The sequence below is a fragment of the Phyllostomus discolor genome, chromosome X (genome assembly GCF_004126475.2).
Source record: "Phyllostomus discolor isolate MPI-MPIP mPhyDis1 chromosome X, mPhyDis1.pri.v3, whole genome shotgun sequence".
Taxonomy (NCBI): Eukaryota; Metazoa; Chordata; class Mammalia; order Chiroptera; family Phyllostomidae; genus Phyllostomus; species Phyllostomus discolor.
Genome location: NC_050198.1, coordinates 9,077,765 through 9,095,825, shown reverse-complemented (window position 1 = coordinate 9,095,825; position 18,061 = coordinate 9,077,765). Strand labels below are relative to the sequence as shown.

The window sequence follows — 18,061 nt, the reverse complement described above, 5'->3', positions numbered from 1 at the left end:
AATTTTAATAGAAAAGTCTTGGGCAAACCTGTTAACATCTGTAACATAAAGGGTGTTGAGATGACCAAAACCCTATTAAGTCTGTTATTCCAATGTAGAAGCATTCCAACTAGTTCTGTTGTTTTGTCTCTTCAGAACAAATGCTCCTTTAGAAATATTTAAATAATATCAGATACAATTTGTCCTGATAAGGGAAAAGGTTGTGGACCTTGCCTGTCAAAATAAGTTTTATTATGAAATACTAGTGTTGATGAAATTCTTTTAAGTTTAATGATCCACTTAGAAACGCATCTTGAGAGTACTTAGGAAATTTGTCTGTAAATACAAGGGTATTAGGCTTTCCAAAGATAAAATGAGCATATACAAATTTAACCTCTGTTGAGATCCCCAAAATTTATCTCCATGAACAATAGTAACTTAAAAATAAATCTTAGCTCTTCCCTCTTTGAGAAGTGCTGCTTTCATCAATATTGGGGACTGCCTGAAGTAAACTCCTGTTTCAATCTCCATCTTTTGTACCACCAGGTATTTCCCTGTGCTCATTATTCCAACTGTTTATACTACATGACGTTGCCAAATCACAAAATCTTTAAACTGATCTGACAATTTCCCATTGCTCAGTATGACCTATGACCCATATACTTTTTAAAATCAGAAATTAAGGAATAACCCACTTTCCAAACTAGCTTGAGTAAGTTTGGAACCACTGGTATAGTTAACATCATTTAAGTGTGTAATAATGTGATTGAGATGCATTTTTTAAAGAAAAGGTTGTGTTTGAGGACTTTTTCTCCTAAGAGCTTAGCTCCTCTGTTAAATGGAAGATGACATTCTTTGAAATGACTCATATGTTTCATCATTTATGCCAGCTGGTGTTAACTGTGCATCAGATACTTAGAATATCTTGAAAAGGGAGGAAAGTTGTGTCTCTGATAGGCAAAAATCACATCCATGGAAATTTAAGCTTTAACTTTAAGAATAAGTCACTTAAAGCTCAACTTTATTTTGACAAAATTTATGATATTATTGCCTTAAATATGTTTGGGAGGTGAAGAAGGGACTGGAGCAAATGGAATAAAGTAAAGATTGATAAAATGAATTCAGTACCATGGTATATACACACACAATTCAGAAAATTATAAACTATAAGTCAAAATGTGAACATCATGACAAATAACCTTTTTAAAATGACTTAATCGTTAGTAAAACATCAAAATTAAAATCTAGTCAATAGGTCATTTGTAGTAACAAAGGATTTGAGTTTGTACTACAAGGCAAATCTTAGCACTCTAGAGAAAGATTGCTATGGTTCCTTTTGGGTGAAAATGATGATAACAGTACTAGAGGACTATTTATTATTTCATTTTAATTCAGTATATCATATTCACTAATTTTTAAAATATCACTGAAATTTCATTTTATCAGACATCTAAAGTACAATGAGGTCTTTATGAAATGAATCAGGAAACGAAAGAGGTGGCTTCCTTAGTTTTCAATTCAACATTTATTAAGTATCTGCTATCTCTTGAATAATTAGTCATGTTTTGGGGGTACAAAATGAGTAAGACATAATTTGAGCCTTCAGTGAGCTACAGAACTGCTAAATTTCATAAGACAATTGGAAAATTAAACTACTTTTATGAAGAAAAATTCTGTTCATACTAAACACTCTTTAGACAAGTGTGTAGATAAACTCATGGCACTGCACATAGACATGATAAACTGAACAATACACAAATGTTAGTGCAATATTAAACTTGTCCTTAAGACCTCATCTAGGAGATGCTAACTTATACACTTGCTGCAGTTATGATTTGGTACTTACAGGCTCTTATGAACAGCGCGTGAGCACGTGCACGCGCGCACACACACACACACACACACACACATTAAATAAGTCAAGAAATGTTTATTCAGAGCCTATGTGTGCCAGGTACTGCTCTAGGTACTGGGGAAACAGGTAGCAAAATAAAGCATTTGCTTTCATGATGCTTATATCTTAAGAGGGAGATAGACAATAAGCAAGGATACACATAAACCTATGTTAAGTAGTAGCAAATGTATTAAAAAACAAGGTAAAAAATAGAATGGTAAAGGTGCCAGGGATTGGGAGAGGCTGTTTTAAAATAAGGTGGTCAGGGGTATAATGCTGAATATAGAATATTTTCAGACATTGATGGGGAGGTCTAAATTCAGTCAGTAACTTACCATATTACCAATTCATTAAAACAAGAAGATACAGGTAAGGGGATATTAGAGCCCCACTGAGCAATCCAATGAGGTTGTCAATAACTGACAGAGATAATGTATTGAGAAAGAAAAAAGAATATGAACCATGGGAAAAATGTAGAAATAATAATCACCAAATAGAAGTTAATGAGCCCTCTCAAGTACAAGGACATATGTGCTGACATGATGAGAAATATATAGGCCAAATGAATTCAGTAAATAAGTCTCAGAATTGAGAAACACGATGATTTGTTTTATTTCCACAGATTTCACACAAAGTGGAAATTTAAAAAAAATGTTTCAATACTCATTTCTGAGGAGGGAAGAGATGGATAGTGGTGGGGTGCTTAAAAGTGTTTTTGCAAATTATCTCACAATCAAATTTATGCTGACCAAAAAATAGAAGGTGAGATTTTAATATTCAATGAGCATATATATGAGGTCTGTCCAGAAAAAGTCCAGCCATTGTTAATATAACAAGAATGGTTTGTGTGAAATCAGTGTAACCTGGCAGACAAGGTGAGTGGACTGGAATGCACATGTGTAATGTACAATGATGACTTTACCGTACTAGTCAGTGGGGGTGGTAGACACTGTTGAGTGAGCATATGTACTGTATGGTATTCAAAATGACTGAGCAAGTAGAGCAATGAATCTGCCTCATATTTTGTGTTAAGCTTGAACATTCCTCCACGGAAACTATTCTGGTGATTCAGAAGGCTGTATCTATGGGCAACTGGTGATTGGCAGCTTCATCATGATAATGCGCCCACTCATGTATCATGTCTCATGCAGAATTTTTTTGAAAAACATCAAATTCCCCAGGTGACTCAGGATCCCTCTAGCCCAGATTTGGCACCCTGTGACTTCTGGCTTTTCCCAAAACTAAAATCACCTTCGAAAGGGAAGATATTTCAGATCATCGATGAGATTAAGGAAAATATGATGAGGCCGCTGATGACAATGGGAGAACTGTGTGAGGTCCCAAGGTGCCTTCTTTGAGGGGGACTGAGGCATCATTGTCCTAATACAATGCTTCTTATATTTTCTATCTTCTTCAATAAATGTCTCTATTTTTCATAGTACTTGGCTGGATACTTTCTGGACAGACCTTTGTGTGTATATACATACATACATTTGGGTATATGTATACATACATTTGGGTATATGTGTACATAAGTAGATATGACTATATGTATATGTATGTGTGTGTGTGTGTGTGTATATATGTGTGTAGATATACACAGAGATTTTATGGAAGAAAATTAAGGATAATTTTTCATTCTAACTACTAGATCCTATCACAAATAGCACTATATATTTTAAATACATATGATAATGCTTTAGAAATTAAATAACAAGATAAAGCATATATTTATGATAATAATTACTATAATTATGTAATTAATAATTATTATACACATATCATCTCTTGAAGACTTAGGTACGTGCCTTTAAAAGAGTACATATAGAATGAACAAACGAAGCAACACCCAAGTCATCTTGCTGTTACATAACAATTACTTTATTGAACAAAGTTGTTGGAGGGTGTCTTTCCCCATCACTAATTTTTTGTGAGTGTTTCTAGTATTGACTCTCTCATTTATTTAACAAGTAATTTTTAAAAATTTGCCTAATGAAAGTAAACATCAGGAATATACTTATAAAAAAGCAAAGCAAAAAAGTTCATTATACTTACATTTTTTAAAAAGATTCAGTATTTCAGAACAATTTAATTCTGCCTGAAATGTGTGATGTGGAGATAATATATTTGATCAGATTCATTTTTCCTTTGACCCATTGCTTAGAGAAAGTAAAAAAAATGCAACACGTGGGTTTGGTTTAGCTTCTGTGGTATCCTGAAGCAGATACATGCATAGAAGCATTGGGGAAGAGTAGTGACATCACATACTTCTGCAGTTATTGCTAAAACAGGGTATGGAATGTAGACCAAGAATGACTCTTTAGGTCATAAAAAATGTGTTTTTGAGCAGGCCAATTTCGAAGTCTAAGAATACCCTGATTAGCATGTATTATGAATGATTAAATTGCACTAAATCTTAGACATAGGTGCCTGTTCAAGTGTATCCATCTTGTAACATAGGATATATTCTTATACACTACCTATTTTCAGTTTGGTCATAATGTAAACCCTTCATGTTTATTCCAAGGGCACTGAACTCAACAAATGGTAAAATGGATAGTGAATAACTAGAAAAGTAGAAGACAGAACTATAAAAACAAAAAATAAATTAACACAACCCCGTCCCCATGTCATGTGAACAAGGAGAAAGAATGGTAGCATATAATCAAGACAATATTATGAAAAGGCTGACAGTGTTCAGAGGGGAGAGGAGAGGGAATTTCAGGGGAATTTCAGGGGAAAAGGGGAAGGGTTTACAGGAACAAGTATAAAGGACACATGGATAAAAAACTAGGGGTGGGTGGAAATGGGAGGGAGGATAGGAGGGCTGGGTGGGTGGGCTGGGATGGGAGTAAAAGATAGAAAATTGTACTGCAACAAAAATTAAAATAAATAGATAAATAAATAAGTAAGTAAATAAATAAATATTGTGGAAACCACATGGAAGGCTCAGTTCTCTTATAAATAATGAAAGATTTTTATTGACTATCCTTAACACCTTTCTTTGCCATTTCCTTGTAGTCATAGACTTGCTTTGGAAAAATCATGTTGAATTTTCAAGTGTCAAAGAACAATATTAATGAGACTCTAAATTATACTCCCTAAAACAAAGGAAACTTGACAGATGGAAAAGAAAACACATTAAGTGTTCATTTATTGTGTTAAGCTGCATTTATGAAGCTGTACAATTTTATGGTTAAAATATTTGGATACTAATTTTTTTTTGAGATACACAAAGAAAGGTAAATAAGGTAAGAGCTCAAAGTATATAAAAGGAATCTATATGCTAGCAAACACTTTATAGCACAATGTAGGAGGCCTTTATGTGTGCTTATCTGCTCCTCACAAAAGTCCTATGGGTGAAAATGGTTATTATGTCCATTTTTAAAAACAGTTAATACCCAGCATAGAGAGGTCAAATTCTATGTCCTAGCTCACACAGCTAGTAAGTAGGAGAGCTGGGATTTGGACAGTCTGGTTCCAAAATCCATGCTCTTGACCAGTATATGTAACCTCCTGAACTGTCAGCAGGTTATGTATGTAATATACTCTGTCTGCCGAAGACCTATAAAGGGGAAAATTTTGCATATTGAATCTAACTTTTAGAAATCTAGAAAAGGGAGAGGGGAAGGAAAGGAATCTAAGAAAGGATCAAATTCATAAAGCTAAAGTACCAACACAAATCAGAACATTGCAAATGATAGAAAATATACATAGAGAGATATTCTCAGAGCCACCAAATAACCATGTGGCCATCTAATTATTTGGCTGTACAATGGTGTTCAGTGACACAAGAAAAGGGACAGAAAGAAATACTAACTTTGCTTAGGTCTGAATTATTGAGATGGGTGTTCTGTCATGGGTGTTCACTCAGCAGGAAAAAATCAGCTTTTTTGTGGGTATCTTTTCTTCCCCATCTGAGAATAAATTTGAAGACATTTTCTTGAAATGGACTTTTAAAAAAACTTTCTCTTAGTTCGTGGGGTTTTTGGTCTATTTATGGATTCTGGCACATTTTTGGTAAACTTGACAGTGAATGAGTTTACTTTGAGTTTTTAAAATGCTGTTCTTTAAAATTAGGTATGGCTACATTTTATTTCAAACTGATCAATCTAGAAACTTCAGTGACATTCTCTAGGCATTAATGTGAAAAACGTATTAACTAAGTACTTTGAAATTTAAGTACACTTTACCTGTTCATATCATCAAGATGCTCAGCAGCAAAATAAAAGCTTTTGATTTTAGGATGACAGGCTTTGAATGCACTGCAAAAGGAAAAAATGCATTTATTTTATTTCAAATTGGGAAATAGATTGGAACGAAATCATTTTTATGGGTAAAACTACCTGAATATCTAACCTGAGTTCACACACATAATGCTTCTGCCATAATGACAGAAATCAGTAAAAAAATCCAATTTTCTGCCCACAAAATGCTTTCTTATTACCTCAATTTGAAAGCATTAGACAAGTAACCTACAATTTAAAGCTAGGAAAAAAATTTAAAGTATTCCCTTTTTCCCCTCTCCCCAAGTAAAATCAACTTACTATTTCTTGCGGCATTCACTGGCTCTATCAATTTTAAATTCAGGCAGGCTGATGAATCCTTCTGCTTTTTCATCCTAAAGAATTAACACTCTTGTTTAGGATATTATGTAGAATGGTTTGAAGCTGATACAATGTAACTAATGATGTAAATATCTATACTAATAAATGTGTCCATTAATTCCTTAAATATGACATTTTAGAGATCAAAATTCCACTTTGTTGGCTATATTTCATTAAAGGTATATTTCGAACATGTAGAGTACCACAAATTAAAATATGTATAGAAAAATCCTTTTTACATTAAAATGTTGATAGAAAATTCTTTAATTCTCAAAGTGAAACATGTTTTGTAATTTTCTAATCTGCATGTTTATACACTTTTATTACATGTAAAATAATTTTTGTCCACATTTAAAATTCATAATTTTCTGTTATTTTTAATGCTCAGATATAATATATAGGGGACTCAATTCCTTTCCTGCCTCCAAAACATCTATCAAACCTGAATTAAATAATTACTTTGTGTAGTCAAGATTTCACAAATGAAATAGATTATTTTAATCTTCAGATATCTGATTTGGTATATATGCTATATATAAAGGTTATTTTTCGCTTGAAAAATTATATGAAATAGATAAAATCCTCCTATCTCTAATGAGGGATGAAAAACAAGATAGAAGAATTATCCAAAATCTTACATTAGATACATGTTATCCAAACTATGCTAAGACTGACTTTAGCTAAACCCTCTCATTGTTATTGTCCCTTTCATGCTCATGACCAAGCTCCTCAGACTTTTACTCTCCCAAACTTTGATCTGTACAGTACTGATCGCTTCTTACATCTCAAGTTCAAGTGAGATTGAATCCCCATTTGCTGTATCAAAGAAAATACAGAGAGTATCAATTATTTTACCGTGTGTATGTATGTAAAACTTAACAAACATTTGATATTCTTGATAGTGGCTAACATGTTTGTGTTACTAAAAAACCAGTATAATAATTTTTCCAATATATGAGTTTTTTTCTTCCAATCATAGGGTAAATACAATAGTCTCAAATCTCTTTCTCAACTTTGATTACCCTTGTTACCATGATGCCTTTAATTTAAAATGTTTAAATTTTGAACCATTAAAACATTGTGGTGCAGTTATTATCTTCCCATAATGATCAAATGAGGGACTTTCACATTTCTCCTAAAAAATGTCACACTAGGGTATTTCTTGCAATGTATACTGTGGAATTAGTCACTCCCCTCTCATAAGACTAATACAGTAACAATAACTTTCTGATTGAAACTTAGCTACTATTCAATAAAAAGAGGCCACAGTTTTTTGATCACTTAAATTGTGAAAGGTAGAATATAATTTAGTGTACAACAGACAAATCTACAAGTGACCTTAAAATAAAAACAGACAAAGAGAACAGTATATTTTGATAATGCTTGATTGGTTTATTAAGTGTATATATACACTAAATGAAAATATAGGTAAAATTATTGTCTGTTTACTACATCTAAAAATAAGACACATGATCCATGGCTGCTGTAGCTCATTGGATTGAGAACAGGTCTGCAAACTAAAGGGTCATACGTTTGATTCCCAGTCAGGGCACATGCCTGGGTTGCAGGCCAGGTGCCCAGTGAGGGGCGTGCAGGAGGCAACCGCACATTGATGTTTCTCCCCTTCTCTTTTGCTTTCCCTTCCCTTCTCTCTAAAAATAAATAAATAAAATTCTTTAAAAAATATTTTATTTATTTATTTTTAGAGAGAAGGGAGGGAGATAGAGAGAGAGAGAGAGAGAAACATCAATGTGCGGTTGCTGGGGGTCATGGCCTGCAACCCAGGCATGTACCCTGACTGGGAATAGAACCTGTGACACTTTGGTTCACAGCCCACGCTCAATCCACTGAGCTACGCCAGCCAGGGCAAAAATTCTTTAAAAAAAATAAGACACATGAAATTATGTGATTGCCAGAAAAAATATCAAAAGTAAATAACCAAATCCTTCTATATAGGTAATACGGGCACTTATATTAAATAGTAAAATAGTAACTCAATAAAATAAGATGTCAATTTTAAAAATACTACTAATAGCATATGTTTATTGAGTACTTAGTATGTACCAGGCATTGGTATTAAATGTGTTGATTCCTTTTATCCATATAAGAGCCCAGTGAGCTAGGTACAATTATTACTGCCTTTTTTGCAGATATGGAAAATGAGGCACAGTACCTCAGGCAGTGTTAGGAATACTTTTTTAAACATAAGCTAACATAAAATAAAATAAGAACATACCAGCCTGTCTAGGGAACACAAAATTCTCTACAGATGTTATAATCATAAGTGTAACAATGTTAAATTATATTTCAAAAATTAATCTTCAAATGCAAATTGAATGTTATAACATAATATTGATATTATTCATATAAAACTATTTAGCCGGTATCCTGCATTAAGCCATGTACATTTTTTGAGAAAACAAGTTGACAATAGGAATTATTGTTAAAAAAGACCTACCATGATCTGATAGATGGCTATGGCAAAGGAATCAAAGGAAATGTAGTGTAAAGGGAATATCAATAAGGAAGGTATACTCTTGTGTATCTGTTGTGATATGTGATAGATTATGATATATTACCCTGGAAAAAGTATGTTAACTGCAAATGAAATAAAATCATAAGAACAACTTAAGTGTATTATATACACCCTACTCCTGAATTGTGCCAAATGAAATGAAACTTGCAGATTTTCAAAACTAGTCTCTTAGTTCATTTTTTTAAAAAACCAAAATAAAGTCTAGTAATAGTAATTTTTTAAAAGCACTAAAGGACTCCCCCCCAAAAACAGAACAAAATGTAAAATTTTAAACAAACACAAGTCATTTAAAAACCTGTATAAAATATCCATATATAATATTTTAAATTAAGCTATTGCTCTAATTGCCTTGGTATTTTTAATTAGCTTTATAAAATTTTATTTTATCTTTGTTTCAGATATGTTGCTGCATTAGAATAAATGATAGAACTATCTTTATAGAAACCCCAAATACAAACATTTTAAAAGTCTTAAATATTTTTCTTGTGACAAATAACTAGCAAAAATCTTCTCAATTAGCCTTTAGATGATTATGTGATTTTATAAGTCTCAAAAGGATGATTCTTTTGGTTAAAGATAGAGAATGGATGGGAAAACAAAATGTGCTTGTCTTACCTCCTCATTAATATACCAATATAGGGATGCATCCTTAAGGACAAACCAATATTTCTTCCATTTCTGTGAAAAATAACTCTTTGCATCTTTCTTTTTCCAAAGCCAGCCTTCACAGTCACCACGGCCAAGATCTTTGCAAGAAATTCGTCTTTTGCTCTTGCCAGCTATAGGACCTAAAGATAATAACAGTGGGTAAAAATATTCTTTGAATTTTAGAAATGTGTGGAGGTAGAAGATTGATTTATAGATCACAAAAAATCAGTTTGGGTTCTTAACCTTAAAAATTCCTATTTATAATTTAGAAAAATATGGAAATCTTTAATATCACTTTCCCCACATAAATGACATACAATTTAATCACAAGTGTGTAATCAGACTTGATGTGCCTTGGTGTGTTCCTCTTTGGGTCCAATTTCTTTGGGATTCTCTGGGCTTCCTGGACTTCCTGGAAGTCTATTTCTTTCCCAGATTGGGGAAATTTTCCTTCATTATTTTTTCAAATGAGTTTTCAACTTCTTGCTCTTGTTCTTCTCCTTCTGGCACCCCTATGATTCTGATGTTAGAGCATTTAAAATTGTCCCTGAGTTTCCTAAGCCTCTCCTCATTTTTTTGAATTTTTGTTCCTTCATTCTGTTCTAGTTGGATGTTTATTTTTTCCTTTTGTTCCAAATTGTTGCTTTGAATCTTGGTTTCCTTCCCCTCACTGTTGGTTCCCTGTATATTTTCCTTTATTTCACTTTTCATAGCCTTCACTTTTTCCTCTGTTTTGTGACCATATTCAACCAATTCTGTGAGCATGCTGATTACTAGTGTTTTGAACTCTGCATCAGACAGATTGGCTCTCTCCTCGTCACTTAGCTCTTTTCTGGAGTTTTGATCTGTTCTTTCATTTGGGCCATATTTCTTTATCTCGGTGCACCTGTTATGTTGTAGGGGGGTGGAGCCTTTGATATTCATCCAGGTGAGTCAACCCTCTTTGCTGCATTGGAGTGCTGTCTGTGGGGGAGGGGTCAGAGAGAGAACAATGATACTGGCTTGCTCTGCTCTAGCCCCACTTTTCAATGAACTCTCTCATGTGAGACTGGGAGTTTCTCCTGTCTTGGCAACCCCCACAGTAGTTTACATCTAGCTTTGAATCTTTAGTTTCCCGCTCAGCCAGCCCTGCCTTGCCCACACAGTCCACTGACTTGCTCTGCATCTTCTCTGCTCAGCTGCCTGATTCCATCCTCCTACTGGTTTGGGTGAATGTTCTTTAACTCACTGGTTGTTGGAGTTCCATGAAGTTTGATTTTCTGGCACTTCTGGTTGTTTATTGTTTTTTAGATTGGTTGTTATCCTTCTTTTGGTTGTATGAGGAAGTGAAGCGTTTCTACCTATGTCTCTCTTTTGGCCAGAACTCTCTTAACAGAAGTTTTATAAATAATTAAAGATTTATAGAAGGAGCCATATTGAGGCAGATAGGAAGGGCAGAGATGTAAAAAGAGTTGGCCCCACCCACATGTGGCTTTTGAGAATTGAGAGGGATAGCTCAGCTGCAATATTCCTCCTGAGAAATAAGGGGTCTCAACTCCATGCGTGGCTCCCCAGCCTACAACACCAAAGCAGAAAAGAAGGATCCACATATATGATGTGAAAATCAGCATAGATTTCATCTGCCAGGGTGAGACCTGAGGCTGCTAGAAATCTAGGCACAGTCTTAAAGAGTCAGCACACAAAATCTCATTCATAGCCACTAACCCTGGGCAGATCTACCTAATACACAGGAACAGATAACAGAGAGGCAGCCAAAATGAGGAGACAAAGAAACATGCCCCAAATGAAAGAGCTGAAGTTATACCCAGAAAAAGAACTAAAAGAAATGGAGGCAAGTGATCTACTAGGTACAGTTTTCGAAACAACAGTTAATGGGAAAGCTCAAGAAATTTAGGGAAAGAATGGATGAACTCAGTGAGAACTTAAAGAGATAGTAAGCATAAAAAAGTATATAGAAATCATAAAAAGGACCAGTCAGAAAAGAAGAATATAATATATGAAATAAAGAGTATACTAGGAGGATTCAACAGCAGGTTAGATAAACCAGAGGATCAAATCAGCAATTTGAAAGACAAGGTAGCAGAAAACAACCGACCAGAACAGCAAGAAGAAAAAAAGAATTTAAAAACTGATAGTTTAAGGGACCAATGAGACAACATGAAGCATAGCAACATCTGCATCACAGGGGCAGCAGAAGAGAGAGAGGGGGAGAGAGAGAGAGAGACAGAGAGAGAGAGAGAGACAGAGAGAGAGAGAGAGATAGATATTAAGGATCTATTTGAAACGATAATGACTGAAAACTTTCCTAACCTGGTGAAGAAAAAGACATGCAGATCCAGGAAGTGCAGAGTCCCAAATAAGATGAAAGCAAAGAAGCTCACACCAAGACACATCATAATTAAAGTGGCAAAGGTTAAAGACAAAGAGAGAATCTTAAAAGCATCGAGAGAGACAGTTACTTATAATAGACCTCCCATAAGACTATAATCTGATTTGTCAATAGAAACACTTCAGGCAAGAAGGGATGGGATCGGCATGAAATACTCAAAGAGATGAAAAGCAAGGACCTACAACCAAGATTATTTTATCCAGCAAGACTATCGTTTTAAAATGATGGAGAAATAGAGAGCTCCCAAGACAAGAAAAAACTAAAGGAGTTCATTACCATCAAACTAGTATTGCAAGAAATGCTAAAGTTCCTCTTTAAGAGGAAGAAAAAAAGAGGAACGTACATATGTATAATAAAATGGCAAAAATATGTACCTATCAATAATCACATTACATGTAAACAGATTAAAAGCTTCAATCAAAAAGGCACAGGGTAGCTGAAAGCATAAGAAAACAAGACCTATATATATACTGTCTATAAGGGACCCACCTCACAATGAAAGACACACAGAGGCTAAAAGTAAAGGGATGAAAAAAGATATTTCATGCAAATGGAAAGGAGAAAAAACTGGGGTAGCAATACTTACATCTGACAAAAATAGACTTTAAAACAAAGTCTATAGTAAGAGACAAAGAAGGATACTACATAATGACAAAGAGATCAATCCAAAAAGATGATAGATACAGCCCTTGTAAACCTTTATGCACCCAACATAGAAGCACCTAAATATTTAAGGCAAATATTTATGGACATAAGGGGAGAGATCGACAGTAATACAGTCATAGTACAAGATTTCAACAACTCATTGACATCCATGGATAAATATTCAAGAGAAATAATAAACAATAAACAGTAGCTTTAAATGACATACTAGGCCAGACTAACTTAATGGATATTTTGAGAGCATTTCACCCCAAAGCAGCAGAATATGCATTCTTTTCAAGTACATATAGAACATTTTCTAGGATAGACCACACATTATGCCACAAGACAAGTCTCCTTAAGTTTAAAAAGATTGAAATCATATTAAGCATCTTCTTAGCCCACAATGGTATGAAACTGGAAATTAATTACAAGAAAAAACTGAAGAACACACAAACACATGAAGGCTAAATAACATGTTACTAAACAATAAATGGGTTAAAGATGAAATCAAGGAAAAAAATCAAAAGATACCTTGAGACAAATGAAAATGAACACACAATGAAGTCCAATCTATGGGACACAGTGAAAGCAATCCTGAGAGGGAAATTCATAGCAATACAGGCCTACCTCAAGACACAAGAAAAATCACAAATAAATAGTCTTACCTTACACCTAAAGGAACTAAAGAAAAATAAAGCAAAGCCCCAAGTGAGTAGAAAGAAGGAAATAATAAACATCAGAGCAGAAATAAACATAATAGAGTCTTAAAAATACAAAAAAACTCCAATGAAACTAAGAGTTGGTTCTTTGAAAAGACAAATAAGATTGATAAACCTTTAACAAGACTCATCAAAAAAAGAGAGAGGACCCAAATAAATAAAATCATTAATGAAAAAGGACAAGTAACAACTGACACCACAGACATGCAAAGGATTATAAAAAATATTAGAAACTACTAGCACAAACAAATTTCACAATCTGGAAGAGATAGATATATTCCTAGAAACATACAATTTCCCCAAACTGAATCAAGAATAAACAGAAAATCTGAACAGACCAATTACAACAAAGGAAATCAAAGCAATAACAATGAACTCTGAATAAACAAAAGTCCTGGACCAAATGGCTTCACAGGTGAATTTTACCAAACATTGAAAGAGTAACTAACATCTATGCTTCTCAAACTGTTCATAAAAAAATTCAAAATGAGGGGAGACTCCCAAATTTATTATCTTAATTCCAAAAACAGAAAAATACACTAGAAAAAAGAAATAATAGCCTATATAAAATTAGCCTATAATAATACACTATTATAGGCTAATACCCCTAATGAGCTTAGATGCATAAATCTTCAGCAAAATATTAACTAACCAAATTCAGCAATACATTAAAAGATCGTACACCATGACAAAATGGGATTTATTCTTGGGATGCAAGCTTGATTTAATATACCCAAATCAACCAACATGATACACCACATAAACAAATTGAAGGATAAAAATCACATGATCATATCAACAGATGCAGAAAATGCAAATGCATTGAACAAAATCTAGCACCCATTTGTGATAAAAACTCTTAGCCTAGTGGAAATACAGGGAACATACCTCAACATAACGAAGGCCATATATGACAAACCCACAGATATCATACTCAATGGGGAAAAACTAAAAGCATTTCCCTTAAGATTAGGAGCAAGACAGGAATGTCCGCTTTCACCACTCTTATTCAGCATAGCTCTGGAAGTCCTATCCATAGCAATCAGACAAGAAAAAAAGGGATCCAAGTCAAAAAGGAAGAAGACTGCCATTATTTGCAGATAACATGATACTGTATAAAAATAACCCTAAAATGTCCACCAAAAAACTACCAGAAGTGATGAGTTTAGTCAAGTACCAGGATACAAAAGAAATATTCAGATATTGTTGTATTTATCTTTTTAATTTTTGATTGTTGTTCATGTACAGTTGTCTCCACCCCCCCCCACCACTCCTCACCTTCTCATCCCTCCCCATCCTACCCCCTTTGGCTTTGTCCATGTGTCCTTTATACATGTTCCTTGATGACTCTTTTCATATTTTCCCCCATTATCCCTCTCCCCCCTCCCCTCTGGTTACTATCAGTTTATTATTTTTTCAATGTCTCTGGTTATATTTTGCTTGCTTGTTTGTTTTCTTGATTAGGTTCCCAGTTCAAAAGAACCTATGTACCCCAATGTTCATAGCAGTGCAATTTACAATAGCCAAGTGATGGAAGCAATCTAAGTGCCTATCAGTAAATGAATGGATCAAAAAACTATGGTACATTTATACAATGGAATATTACACAGCAGAAAGAAAGAAGGAGCTCCTACCCTTTGCGACAGCATGGATGGATCTGGAGAGCATTATGCTAAGTGAAATAAGACAGGCAGTGAAAAACAAATACCATATGTTATCACCTATAAGTGGAAACTAATCAACAAAACAAATAAGCAAGCAAAATATAACTGGAAACATTTTTATACACCAGTAATGTAGTATCAGAAAGGGAAACTAAGAAGATGATCCCACTTACAACTGCATCAAAAACACCTAGGAATAAATCTAACCAAGGATGTAAAAGACCTGCACTCAGAAAATTATAAAACAACAAAGGAAGATACAAATAAATGGAAATATATACCAGGTCAGAATCAACATCATTAAAATGTCCTTACTACTCAAAGCAATCTATGGACTCAATACAATTTCTATCAAAATACCAATGGAGGGTTTTTTTACTAGAACTAGAACACATAATCCAAAAATATATATGAAACCACAAAAGACCTGACATAGCCACAGCACTCTTGAGAAAGAAGAACTAAATTGAATATATCACCCTACCTGATATCAAACTATAGTACAAGGCTGTAGTACTGAAAATAGCATGGTACTGGCATAAAACACACTTATATTAGATCAATGGAACAGAATACAGAGCCCAGAAATCAACCCACAACTATAAGATCAATTAATCCATGACAAAGGAGGCAAGGACAAAGACAATGTATTCAATAAATGGTGCAGAGAAAATAGAACAGATACATGTGGAAAATGTAAATAGAACACCTTCTTACATTAGATACAAGAATAAACTCAAAACGGATTAAAGGCTTAAATGTAAGACTCCAAACCATAAAACTCCTAGAGTAAAGCATAGCCGATAAAATCTCTGACATTTCCTATAGCAATTTTTTTTCTGACATCTCCTCAGGCTAGGGAAACAAAAGAAAACTAAACAAATGGAACTACATCAAACTAAAAAGTTTTTGCAAAGCAAAAGGAACCATCAACAAAATTCAAAGATAACCTCCTGAATGGGAGAGGATATATGTCAATGATACATCTGATAAGAAGTGAATATTCAAAATTTATAAAGAACCTACATAACTCAACACTGAAAAAATACTAGCAATCCAATTAAAAACTGGCAGAGGACTTCAACAGACATTTCTACAAAGAGGACATACAGATGGCCAATAGACATATTGAAAGATGTTCAACATTACTTATCATTATAGAAATGCAAATTAAAACAACAGTGAAATATTACTTCGCACCTGACAATATGGGTGTCACCAATAAATCAACAATCAAGTGTTACAGAGGGTGTGAAGAAAAGGGAACTCTCATGCACTGTTGGTGGTACAGTTGCTATAGAAAATAGTATAGAAGTTCCTCAAAAAATTAAAAATGGACCTGCCTTATGATCCAGTGATTCCACTTCTGTATATACAGGGTCCAGCACAAATAATGCCCCTTTCTTATTACAAAATCTTTTGTCAAAAAATCATAAGCATGTCATTCTGTAACATAACAATATCATACTTAAGCACACCATATGACATTTTAGATGAAGTGTTCAAATTAAAACTATGAATTATTACACCCATATTATTACCCTACTAACCACACTTAAGCAGGCATTTCTTCTGCCAGACCCGGTATATCAGAAGAAATCCAAGACACTAATTCAAAATATTATAATATATACACCCCTATGTTCATTACAGTGTTATTTACAATAGCTCAGATATGGAGGCAACATAAGTGGCCATCAGTAGAGAAGTGGATAAAAAAGTTGATATACATATCTATCTATCTAGAACTAGAACTGGAGGATATTACGCTAAGTGAAATAAGTCAGAGAAAGATAAATACCATATGATTTCATGTATGGGGTGGGAAAATAGTAGGTTAGAGTTACACTGTGATTTTTTTTTAGTTAATAAAGCTATTGTAATCATCATAACCCACATACTCTTTTTCCATATGCACAACTGTAAACCAAATTTTGCCCCCTTGTATATTTGAAATCTAATGTCAAAGTGAATGAAGAAACACAACAGAAACAGACTCATAGATACAAAGAACAGACTGATGGTTGCCAGAGGGGAGAGGGTTGGGGCCTGGGAAGATGAAGGGATTAAGAACTTCTGATTGATAGTCACAAAATAGTCCCAGGGATGTAAAGTACAACATAGGGAATATAGTGAATAATATTAACTATGTATGGTGCCAGGCAGGTGCTTGAAATATTGGGGAATCACTCTGTAAAGTATGTGATTGTGTGACCGCTGTGCTGTACACCTGACACTAATACAAAATAATATTGAATGGAAACTGTGATTGAAAAATAAAATTTAAAAAATTAACCAAAAAAAAAAAGAAGTGTGAAAGCCTGGTCTCAAAGCATGCTGAGACCATTTTTTGGTAAAAGGTGCCTTGTATCAAAATTGACTTGAAGGAGAAGCTGGTCTCTGCAGTGTTTGCTAGAGGGCTGTGCTCTTCTATATCACACTGGTTTCAGTCAAGTGAGGACTGGTGAAGTGTGCTGGTGATCATCACAGTGCAAACCAAGCAGGTAGATGTTTCATTTCGTTTCCATTTCTTACCTTTGTTTTTCTTCTTTGATTTATGCTGCAGAGAGGACTGCTGAAATGTCTGAAATCAAAGATAGGGAAGAATATTATCTGATAGGGTGCTATGTGGAACATCATCATTGTATGCAGAACTCTCAAGACCTGAATGATAACTCTGAAATCTGGTCAGAGAAACTATTTTCTTTTTCCAAAGCCTCAAAAATCATGCTGCTCAACTTTCTAATATCCTGGGAAGCAGGAGAGGGTATTATTTTTGTCTTTATTTTGTAGCAGAGAAATCTGGGCACAAAATAATGGTAAAATGAAGCACGCATTTGCATAATCCTACTTTGTATCTGTTAAAGGAGTTTATTGTGCTTTCCCAAGCAATATCTCATTTGATTCCCAGAAAAATCTTATTAAGTAGGCAGGCAAATATGATTACTTCTTGTTCCTTATAAATTCATTCTATTACATA

At 34.1% G+C, this 18,061-nt stretch overlaps 1 protein-coding gene across 6 annotated transcripts in view; it reads right to left on the bottom strand.

Moving 5' to 3' along the window:
• The window catches only part of CNKSR2 (connector enhancer of kinase suppressor of Ras 2), a 288,141-nt gene that overhangs the window by 52,487 nt on the left and 217,593 nt on the right, over positions 1-18,061 (bottom strand). For all 6 annotated transcript variants that reach the window (XM_028522246.2, XM_028522249.2, XM_028522244.2 and 3 more), the window contains 4 exons: positions 17,617-17,665; positions 9,632-9,804; positions 6,421-6,494; positions 6,067-6,138 (listed from right to left, as the gene is read on the bottom strand). In XM_028522246.2, the coding sequence (XP_028378047.1) occupies positions 6,067-6,138; positions 6,421-6,494; positions 9,632-9,804; positions 17,617-17,665 (368 nt within the window). The remainder of the gene's footprint in view (positions 1-6,066; positions 6,139-6,420; positions 6,495-9,631; positions 9,805-17,616; positions 17,666-18,061) is intronic.